Here is a 12,032-nt window from a genome sequence, read left to right as displayed (position 1 = left end):
GCAAATTACATGATTTTTGTCTTTTCTTGTAACTGAATAACATTCCATGTGTATATGATAGTTTCTTTACCTTTCCAAATTTTTGAGGAAGCAGTTAGAGAGGGCAGATTTAGGAGAAAAAGAGGTGATTGTTCAGATTTTGCATGTTAGGTCTGAGGTTCCTTGTCACATTCAGAGAAAGGGAACTAGAAATCATTTGGTTGGAACTTAGAAAGAACATTAAGGGGCTGGAGTGGTAGTACAGTGGGTAAGGTTAGCATGCAGCTAACCCAGGTATGATCCCTGACATCCTACATGGTCTAAAACCTGAGTTCTCCAGGAGTTATTCTTGAGTTCAGAGCTAGGAGTAACCCCTAACCCTACCTAGTTAGTCCCAAACCAACCCCCCCCCAAATATACACCAATACATTAAGACCATGATATTGGAGGTAAGCAGTATTATTCTCTTAGAAACCAAAGTTCAGGTTGAAGTTCTGAGGCACAAGAGGAAATAAAACTATTAAGTAATTGTGATAACCTTCATAAGGATGTGAATGATCCTGCAAATAACTTTTGACTTTGATCATTGGCTCTTCAAGGTCAGTCTAAGATCTGTCTGGAAAGAAAGACATATCCCTCAAACAAGTAGTGACAATGTAATATATGTGAAAAGAGAGAGTTATGTGATATCCCAACTTAATTAAGCTAATGAATGAGTCTTAGAGGCTCCTATGTGTGTGTGTGGGAGAGTGAAGGGGAAGCATTTTTCTGAAGTTACCTGAGAAGGTCCTACCTAAGAAATAGATTTACCTTGGGCTTGACTGGCATTTGTAGTGAAAGAAGAAAAACAGGATCCAAGGTGGAGGATGCTATTATCTCAATCATACCTTTTAATTTCATACTTTTTAATTTCTACTTAACTGAACACTTGAAATATTTAATGTACACATCTAGCATATGAAGTGGTATGGTTGCAATGTCTATTTGATGGATTAGGAAACTGAGTTTAGGGTGAGAATTTTAGATCAGGATTATAACTTGTATATTCATTGCTACCTGTTTGCTTGTTTTATATCATTGAATACTGTCCTAAATCTTCTTGAATACAGATAGTATTTTTTTATCCCTAACAATCTCTTGCTCAAGGAGGCAGAGCTGGAGAATGTCAGAACCAGCTGATAGACCTATAATGAAATGAGGAACATCTATCTAAGCCATGGAATCCTGTGGTGTGTCCCTGCTAGTAATGAGACAGACGCATGATTTTTTTTTTGTTTTTGTTTTTGGGTCATACCCAGCAGCGCTCAGGGGTTACTCCTGGCTCCATGCTCAGAAATCACTCCTGGCAGTCTTGGGGGACCATATGAGATGCTGGGATTTGAACCAATGACCTTCTGCATGAAAAGCAAATACCTTACCTCCATGCTATCTTTCCGGCCCCCAGACACATGATTTTTATGGGCTGTCTAGGGCCAGTGTGTGTGTATTGTATGGCCTAGGAATACTGTTGTAAATATGTAAAAAGACCATTCCATCATTGTTCTAAAGCACTTAATTCTAAACACTTAGCCATGCTGCCTGCTTTGTTTTCTTTTTCTTAATAAGAATGGATTTGATAATATGAACAGAAAACTTGATATGAATGAGCTAACATTATCTGGTCTCTGAGTAGTCTCTTTGTGACTCTCTTTATTTTCTACCTTGTTTGTTAACCAATTCCATTCTTTTTATGTATAATTTTAGCATGTTTATCTGGTCTTTCATGCCTAGGAACATTCTGGTGGTATTAAAGTGATTTTACAGTCATTTCAACTGGGTCTATTTACTTTCAAAACATAATAATCAGCAGGAACTCTAATACCATTGTATCTAAATTTTTGGAGGAAGGATCTTTGCAAATGTCTTATACTAACAACAATGAATTTCTCAGAAAGAAATAAACAGATTGACTTAATGAGAGATCAGAAGAGGGACATTTATCCCTAGGCTTCCTAGAGAAAATGATGCTTATTTTGTGTTTGATGGGTAAACAAGAGCCAGAATAGGATCAGTGAGTGAGCATTGTGGAAAAGTAATAAGTAGGATTGGCAGTGGTACAAAGTCTTAGTGTAAGAGATTTAAATTAAACATTTTAATTATGGAACATTTATAAAATAATATTTAGAAAGTAATAGGTGACTGCATTTGTACCATCAGATTTGCAAAGGATATTTAGTACATCATATCAGAGAAGCTGTGAAGGACATGACACATAGTTAAAGATAAAAAAAAAGTTGTTATAGGGGCTGGAAAGATAGCATGGAGGTAGGCTGCTTGCCTTGCATGCAGAAGAATGGTAGTTTGAATCCCAGCATTCCATATCATCCGCCAAGCCTGCCAGGAGCAATTTCTGAGCATAAAGCCAGGAGTAACCCCTAAGTGCTGCCAGTATGACCCAAAAAAACAAAAATGTTATAGATAAAATAAATACTACATAGAAAATAAACTAGATAGTAAAAACTATCATACTCAGAACTATGACAGTGAGAGCTTGGCAAAACTATTTTCAGTATGTATCAATTATTTTATATTAATGCTACTGAAACCATCTGAGGGTCTAGGGTTCAGTCCCTGTTCGGGTGCCAGGTGAAGTAGAAGCCTCATTCCCCAATCCCAAGGAATTGGGGAAACACGAGTCTGGGAGTAAATGTGGGCATAGGAAATAATCCACATAGATTGAAAGGAATAACACGGGTTCAGGAAAATTCCACTGCAAGCCTTCTGCTAAGGAGTAAGAGATACTAAGGCAGATGGACCAGCTGTGGAAAACTGAAAAGCAGTTCTTTCCCTGAGACCTGAGGTCTTTATTGGGAAGAGAAAGACCAGCCCCCTAGGGTGGAGAACAGGTAGGGTAAGGGACCGATCCTGAAGTACTTCTAGCAAAGAAGAATTATCCTGAATAGAATGAAAACCAGTTACTCCAACAACAGCCCAATTAAGTTTGCATTTGGAGATGCCTCACCCTGTTTAGAGGTCTCGGGGAGCTGGTATCCTGCAGGGGTGACTCCCTTCAGTACTTTGAGGCATAAGGTAGGCAAAGATTCTAATGAAGAGCAGCTGCTCTGGACCTTGCACATGTGAGGTAGAAAGTGTGTTGAACTGGGATTTTAGGCGGCTCATGTTCTATTCTTGTTAGAGAGTTTGTTAGAAAATTCCCCCCTGTTGTCTCTTCATCCAGAAAACAGGATTTATGACAAGGTCTTTTGGTGGAAGTGATTTGGAACCTGAGTTGTCACTTGCCATTTACTTTTCTTCAAAGTGCCGAAACATGTGGATTTTAGTGACTGCAAAATGCCAGTTGGTGCTGGAATCCACCAGAACATGTTTTCATCTTCATATTGTACCTGTTTGCACTTCCAAGTGGCCTCTTTCCTCCCACTCTGCAGCTGAAGGGAGGGTTTTTTTAGTCCTTTTTAGTCTTCAAACATGTCCTTCCAAAATCAGATTCCATTGGCAATTAAACAAGAAGGAAGTTTGGGTCAAGGGAGGCAAAGTCTGGGGAATTTTCATCCTCTAAAATAGAATGATATTTTCACACAACTCCTGTAAATAGTGGCGATTAGGACTGTGGATTCAGCATTGACAAAGAGGTTTCCCTTGAAAAATCTTAATCATCACTGGAAGAGGCTGGGAGATCTTTGGAATTGCCTGTGATAAATATGGGATCCTTTCTTTCCAATCTACTGCTTTAATAGTTCTTTATTGCTTTAAGAATTGCTTGGATAAAAAATAAAGATGAGCTGTATTCTGGTGATGGGAAAAGATATTAAAGGTGAGAAAGAACAAAGTGGACACTGGAGTGGCCTAGCCATGTGAAAATGCTGGCTAAGAACTCAATTAGCATCAAGACCATAGTCACTTTCTCAAAAGAAGGTAGGTTGTGATTGTTTAGAGAATAATGTGACAGCCACCTGGCTTGAGAAGGGACTCTTGCTCTTTTGAGTAGGTTTCTGAGCTTTTGGTGGAGGGATATCATGGATCAGAACCAGCCAAATGGAACAGTTGCTGGGATCTGTCCCCAACAATCTGCATCTCTTCTTTTCTCTTTGAGTGAAGAATAGTAGAAGTTCATTGTGGGTCCCAGTGCCTATTTCATCCTATCTGCTTAGCATGTTGGAAGTACCTTGAATATGCAGATGTTTCAGAAGGCTACTGGCATGCCTACTAGATGATTTCAGAAGCATGAGGACTTTTAAAAAAGGGTTGAAAATCCCTGACTTGTCTTTTATGCTGAGTGTAGCTTATGATGGGCTTGATGTTTTGTAACTGTGTGCAGCCTTTAACCTGGTCCCAATGGTTAAGGTGAGTAATTTATTGCTGGGTCAGTGGGTACAGAAACCAGTTTTTTTTCTTGGATTGATCCTAAGATATGAATGTGTAGGGAGTGGGGTAAGTGAAAATTGGGTGATTTAGGGCTAGAGAGATAGCCCAGTGGTAGGGCTTTAGCCTTGCATGCAGCCAACCCAGACAGACTGTGGTTCGATTCCCAGCATCCCATATTGCCCCCCGAGCCTACCAGGGGTGATTTCTGAGCACAGAGCCAGGAGTAACCCCTGAGCACCACCAGGTGTGACCCCTCAAAAAAAAACCTAAATTGGGTGATTGAAATACCAAGCCCACAAATTCATATCCAAATTCATTAAGATCTTGGACCAAAGAAATAATAGAGTGCATGGATTGCTTTCCTTGTATGCAGCTGACCTAGGGTCAATCCAAGGTATCCTGTATGATCCAGTAATTACTGCCAGGAATAATTTCTGAATGCAGAGCCAGGAGTAAACCCTGAACATCACCAAGTGTGTTCCCCAAATCAAACTAAACAAAAAAAAAATCCCTAAATCATTAAGGTCAGATGCAATTCAGGAATCAGATAGCTTAAGAAAGGTTTTAGATAAAATTACCATGCCTGGGGAATATTTTATATAGACTTCCTGTGGGGTCTAATGCAGCACTCCAAATTAAATACATGATTTTATGGAAAATGCCTGACTTCTCTGTAAGTAGAATAGATCTATTCAAAGCAAATCTATCGAATAAATTTATTTTGAATAATTATTTAGAATTTATTTAAACTATTTAAAATACGTAAATAACCTCTTTTCAGTTGAGGCCTTTTATATATAGCTTTTTTATATACACCGTTTTGATGTAGCTATTGTCAAGGAAGTATTGTGGGTATGTAATTGTTATTGGCTTGGTTCTTTTAATCAAGTTAATCCACAGGGGGCAGGAAAGGTAATATCTTGATGGCTGTTTTCTCAGGTATTGTACAGGTCATGGACCTCTCAAGATTCCTTCTATTTTCTGTTCCTCTTTCTCTGCAACTTGGCAGGAATTCAAGCAGGTGTCTTTCCATAGTGAGTTTTCTTCTCCTAGGCTTTCCTTCTCAATGGAAAAACTGAGAAAAGCAAAGAGCCAAATATAAACAATATCTTCAAGTGCACAATGCAGACAGTTGACTAATAGAAGTTTCCCAGAAGACGGAGACAGGAATCAATTATTTCTTAAACCATAGCATTAAACCTAGTGTAGTTGAAAGAACTTTATAAATAGGACTTTTGCTTTTTAATAAGTCATTATATCTTGGTCGAACATCTTTTACCCCTGTAATTATTCAGACTGAGGTTTCCCTGTATCTTGGATGCTAGGAATGTTTAAATCACTTGGAAACTTTGCTAAATATGCAACTTCTGGTGGCTCAAACTTGTGACTCTGAATCCTTCATGAGGAAGGCCAGGATTTTGCATGTTCTACAAACTCTACTGGAGTTTCTTTGTCTTCTGGGACATTTGAGAACCGGTGCTTTGAGGAAGCAAATGTGACATAGCTGCTGGCTTTCAAACACTGTTAAATCATGCCTATAGCATAAAACCAATTTGCGTCATAGGACACAGTTTGTATTGTTTGGTTTGACTTGCAAAGAGAATAAACCTACCTAGTTATGCTGAGAAACAAAGCCATTAAACCAAAAGTATGCTTTAAGGGCCAGAGAGGTAGTAGAGTAGGTTAGACACATGTAGGCGGCCAATCCTGGTGTAATCCCCTGTACTTCGCATGATACTGAGAACTTTTAAGTGTGATCCCTGAACACAGAGCCATGAGTAAGCCTTGGGCACTGCCAGATTTGGTCCCAAACCCAAACCCAAAACAAAATGGAAAAAAGCAGATTTCAAGTTTTCTTGTGGCAATGTTAATAGGATTTTTTAATAAAACTTGGATGCCTGTGGGGCTGGAATGGGTGCTTGCCTTGCATACAGCTGTCCAGGTTCAATCTAGGGTACCACATTTGGTTCCCCAAGGCCTATTAGGAGACATAGTTAAGCACAAAGCCAGCAGCAAGCCCTGGACTCCAGTGGGCATGGCCTCAGAAAATAAAATTAAAACAAAAAAATTGGGATGCCCAGTTAAGTTCTGATAAACAGTGAATAATGTAAATATGTGCATTTTGAGTAATGTTTATACTAAAGTACTAGACACTGTTGATTTGAAATTCAAATTTAACTCAGTGCCCATTTTTCCCCTCTTTTAAGTCAGACTATTCTGAGTATCGATTAACCCACTTGCCTCAACAAAGCAGATGACATTTTGTCCAGTGCTCCAAAATCTATTTTTACTTGCCCTGGGTAAAAGTTTATTAGACTAGTTACCTGTGCCATATTGAAGTTGAAGAGTTAGAAAATTAAAAATACTCTTGATGGGGGCAGAGAGATAGCATGGAGGTAGGGCATTTGCTTGCATGCAGAAGGATTGTGGTTCAAATCCCGGCCGGAGCGATTTCTGAGCGTAGAGCCAGGAGTAACCCCTGAGCTCTGTCGGGTGTGATCCAAAAAAGTACTCTCAAGGTTAAGAAGTTATTGAAGAAAGTTAAAGGTCCTAAGAAAAACGTTCTCCATCTCCCCTACCCTCTTAATAATTTTTCACTTTCTGAAGCATGTATGCACACGCAGGATGTAATACAAACATGTATGCATTTTGGAAAAGTACCTGCCTGCCATTTTTGTCCTCTATTTTGCTTTTGGGGATTGGTTGTTTTATTAGTAGTAGTATTTATACTCCTACTGTACTTATTATTATATTTTCTCAGTGTGTCTAATAGTTTTTCGATAATTATACTCAATTTTTTTCATTTGCAGATCTTTCTCCTGGCCTGCCCACCATGTCCCAGCGTTACTGTTATTTTCAGGTAAGCTACTAATTGTTTTTTTCTTCTTTTCTGGCATTGTTTTTTCAGAATGCTTTTTCTGTTTGCTAACAATGAAAAAAGCACGTTTGCTGTGAGCACTTTGAGTTCATGTCTTCCTCTTTGTCTTTGAGTTTCCAAGGGCCTGAAGTCTCTGAGGGCCAAGAGTAAAAGAGGAATGTATGAAATATTGGCTATTGTCAAGGTCAGCAATGATTCCTTATGGTGGTATTGATAATTAAGGTATTTATTTCCCCTTAACCATAAACATTAAAGCTTTATAAACTTTATAGAGTTTCCCTCCTTGCAATAATCTTTGGGCTGTGGTCCACTTCATGGGGATTAGCTTTTGTGTACAGAAGTACAATTTCCTGCTGAAAGTGCAGATTGAAATGAGAGAAGCATATTATCTTATTACAAATATCATTCTGAAAAATAACAAGCATCAAATTCAAATGAAATCTAAATCTTGATGGCAAACCATGTTGATCTGAAGGCAAGTTTGATGAAGTGAAATCCTCAAGAGTCCTAGAATCCTCTGTTTAACCGTCAATTGTGACCATATCAAGTATCAAAAGAGTATTAAGCATTAGTATCAAGTATTAGAGTTGTTAAATAGGCCAAACGGATTTAATCCTTTTCTCTTTTCCTGAGCTCTCAATTTGGAATATTTCTGAGCAGTAAAATGGCCTAAAGCCAGAGGGAGGGGACAGGAAGTAAAGAACCCAGCAAATCTTTAGGTAATAATGATACTAATGGCTTTCTGATTTTCTTAAGTCATTAAGGGGTTAGGGGAAAGTAGACCATGCTTGCGGCTTCAAATGGCTCCTTGGAACAGCTACTTAGGTCTTGTCAAGGGTGAGTGATCAATGTTTTTGCTGGATGAAGAGTCATGAACCCGGATTTCATGTTTTTCCAACTCAAACTATTCCTAAGCAGGATGGGTATTTATATTTAATCCTGTTTTCTTCTCTTAGTTTTCAAGATGAGGTTAATTTTTCAAGTGTAAGTGCATTTAGTGTCACATTTATTGGCGTTAGTTCATGAGTATGAAAGTGAAAATTCTCATAATAAAAAATGGACACACACCTAAAAGTGGGAAATACAGATCACCTTGATTCCTATCACCAAATGATAATTTTGGTTCTTGCCCCTTTTTGAAAGGAAAAATTGCATTTAGTTTTTTCACTCTACCTTTTCCAAATTTTAATTAATTTGCTTATGAATTGACACACAAAAATGACAGCTATGATTGCTGGGCTAATTTTTTTATAGTGATTCTTTTTGTTTTTTTTTTTATTTTCCTTGTTTTGTTTGGCTCTGCATCTACCTTTCTAAACCTTCCTGCATATTATTACCACACCAATTATACTTATGATCTTTTCTCTGTGCTCATATGCAAGAACATGCACGTAGTCCTATATATACATATACGCATGAAATGCAGATACACACAATACAAATTATTATTTGTTTAACAAAAATGGAATCTTATACTTTTATATTTCTTATAGACTATATAAAATACTTCATGATTGATGTATGACAATTTATTTAGCAGTTTCCTATTAATAGCACTTCTTTTTTTTGTGGGGGTCATACCCGGCAGTGCTCAGGTGTTGCTCCTGACTCTGTGCTCAGAAATCACTCCTGGCAGGCTTGGGGGAACCATATGGGATGCTGAGGATTGAATTTAGGTCTATCCTGGGTCGTCAGCCTGCATGGCAAATGCCCTTTCACCATGCTATTACTCCGGCCCCATTAATTTCTGTAAATTTGTTTTCTATTTTTCTGACACTACTGTCAGTGCTGAAATAAACATGATTACTCACACGTACTGGTGCTTTTAACGCATATATATGCTTGAATATGTTAAATATTTATATTAGAAAATTTTGATTGGGAACTGGCTTCAGAGGTGGGTCGGGACATACACACACTGATTCCTGCTGGTTTCTGCCGGGAGTCAGAAGGGCACGGAAGCCACCTTGGGCCATGCAGTTTCCAGCTGCCTGAGACTGGATTTCATCAGCGTTCCTGCCGTTAATCCTGCCTGCTTCAGAGGTGGGTCGGGACGTACACACACTGATTCCTGCTGGTTTCTGCCGGGAGTCAGAAGGGCACAAAAGCCATCTTGGGCCATGCAGTTTCAGCGGCCTTAGACTGGATTTCAACAGCGTTCCTGCTGGTAATCCTGCCTGCTTCAAAGGTGGGTCTGGAGGTACACACACTGATTCCTGCTGGATTCTGCCAGGAGTCAGAAGGGTGCAGAAGCCATCTTGGGCCATACAGTTTCCAGCTGCCTGAGACTGGATTTCATCAGAGTTCCTGCTGGTGATCCTGCCTGCTTCAGAGTGAGAGACAGACTTGAGGAACTATGCTGGAACTCAGATGCCAGCACCCCTATCTACCTGCTTCTGGGCTATGCTCCATTTTCGGCCTGATTTCATCCTGTGTGTGGCTCATCTGCAGACAGCTCACCTTCCCTGGAGCCTTCCCTGGAGGTGAGCTTACATGCCCAGAAAGGATGGAGCCAGAGGAGCGTGGCCGCTCCGCTTCGCTTCCTGGCCATGCACATCATTTAGCCAATGAATACAACTACAACACGTAGAAAAACTCAATACAAGTGTGACAATGGGGAAACAAAGCAGGCCAGCGCCAGACATAGAGAATGACGATGGCAACTCTGATGACTTGAACATGACCAACCAACTAGTCAGTCTCTCAGATAAGGAGTTTAGAGTCGCAATATGTTAGATGTTCAAAGAACTCAAAGAAAATATAGAAGAGAACACTAATAAGAATCAAGAGAATATGAAGATAGAAATCAGAAAACTCCAAACTGAAATCTCAGGTCAAATAACAGGTCTGAAAAACTCAGTAGATGAATTGAAGAAAAACATGGTTGAGCTTTCCCATGGGTTAACAACAGCTGAGGATAGAATTAGTACACTGGAAGATGAGATAAATAACAATGCCATACAGCAGAAGAAATTGGAGAAAAGCCTTAAAGCAAATGATCAAACAACTTCTACCAATCCTGGCAAGACTCTTTCATGAAATCGAAAAAACAGGTACACTTCCAAATAGCTTTTATGAAGCCAACATCACCGTGACACCTAAACCAGACAGAGATGCTACCAAAAAAGAAAATTACAGAGCAGAATCGCTGATGAATACAGATGCAAAGATCCTCAACAAAATCCTGGCAAATAGGAGTCAGTGCCTCATTAAGAAGATCATCCACTACGATCAAGTAGGTTTCATCCCAGGAATGCAAGGCTGGTTAAACATCCGTAAATCTGTCAACATCATACATAACATCAACAACAAGAAAAATAGAAATCACATGATCATATCAATAGACGCAGAGAAAGCATTTGATAAGGTCCAACACCAATTCTTTATCAAAGCTCTCAGCAAGATGGGAATGGAAGGAACCTTTCTCAATATAGTTAAGGCCATCTACCACAAGCCAGAGGCAAATATTATCCTCAATGGAGAAAAACTGAAAGCCTTTCGTCTACATTCTGGCACAAGACAAGGCTGTCCTCTCTCACCACTCCTATTCAACATAGCACTGGAAGTACTTGCTATAGCGATTAGGCAAGAAAAAGATGTCAAGGGAATCCAGATAGGAAAGGAAGAATTCAAGCTATTGCTATTTGCAGATGACATGATACTCTACCTAGAAAACCCTAAAATCTCTACGAAAAGCTTCTAGAAACAATAGACTCATATAGCAAGGTGGCAGGCTACAAAATTAACACACAAAAATCAGTGGCCTTTCTATACACCAATAGCAATAAGAAAGAAATAGCATTAAGAAAACAACCCCATTCACATTAGTGCCACACAGTCTCAAATATCTTGGAATCAACATGACTAAAAATGTGAAGGACCTATACAAAGAAAACTATAAAACTCTGTTCCTAGAAATAAGAGAGGACACGTGGAAATAGAAACACATACCTTGCTCATGGATTGGTAGGATTAACATAATCAAAATGGCAATACTCTCCAAAGCATTGAACAGATTTAATGCGATCCCTCTAAAGATACCCATGACATTCTTCAAAGAAGTGGATCAGGCATTTTTGAAATTCATTTGGAACAATAAACACCCTAGAATAGCTAGAGCAATCATTGGGAAAAAGAATATGGAAGAAATTACTTTCCCCAACTTTAAACTTTACTACAAAGCAATATTTATCAAAACAGCATGGTATTGGAATAAGGACAGGCCCTCAGATCAGTGGAATAGGCTTGAATACTCAGAGAATGCTCCCCAGACATACAATCACCTAATTTTTGATAAAGGAGCAAGAAATCCTAAATAGAGCAAAGAAAGCCTCTTCAACAAGTGGTGTTGGCACAACTGGCTAGCCACTTGCAAAAAATTGAACTTAGACCTCCAACTAACATCATCTACAAAGGTTAAATCCAAATGGATAAAAGACCTCGATATCAAACCCGAAACTATAAGATATATAGAATAACACGTTAGTAATACACTCCAGGACTTTGAGACTAAAGGCATCTTCAAAGAGGAAACTGGTCTCTCCAAGCAAGTGAAAGCAGAGATTAACACATGGGAATATATTAAGCTGAGAAGCTTCTGCACCTCAAAAGAAATAGCACCCAGGATACAAGTGCCCCACACTGAGTGGGAGAAGCTATTCACACAATACCCATCAAACAAGGGGGTAATCTCCAAAATTTACAAGGCACTGATAGAAATTTACAAGAAAAAAATCATCTAATCCCATCAAAAAATGGTGAGAAGAAATGGACAGACACTTTGACAAAGAAGAAATACAAATGGCCAAAAGAC

At 39.0% G+C, this 12,032-nt stretch overlaps 1 protein-coding gene across 1 annotated transcript in view; it reads left to right on the top strand.

Moving 5' to 3' along the window:
- TMEM164 (transmembrane protein 164) overlaps positions 1 to 12,032 on the top strand; it is a 229,728-nt gene that overhangs the window by 71,480 nt on the left and 146,216 nt on the right. The window contains exon 2 of the mRNA XM_049767613.1: positions 7,152 to 7,201. Within this exon, the coding sequence (XP_049623570.1) occupies positions 7,152 to 7,201 (50 nt within the window). The remainder of the gene's footprint in view (positions 1 to 7,151; positions 7,202 to 12,032) is intronic.

This window comes from Suncus etruscus, chromosome X (assembly GCF_024139225.1).
Source record: "Suncus etruscus isolate mSunEtr1 chromosome X, mSunEtr1.pri.cur, whole genome shotgun sequence".
In the NCBI taxonomy this organism is placed as follows: domain Eukaryota; kingdom Metazoa; phylum Chordata; class Mammalia; order Eulipotyphla; family Soricidae; genus Suncus; species Suncus etruscus.
Note: the sequence above shows the minus strand (reverse complement) of the source record. Positions and strands in the feature narration are given on the sequence as shown.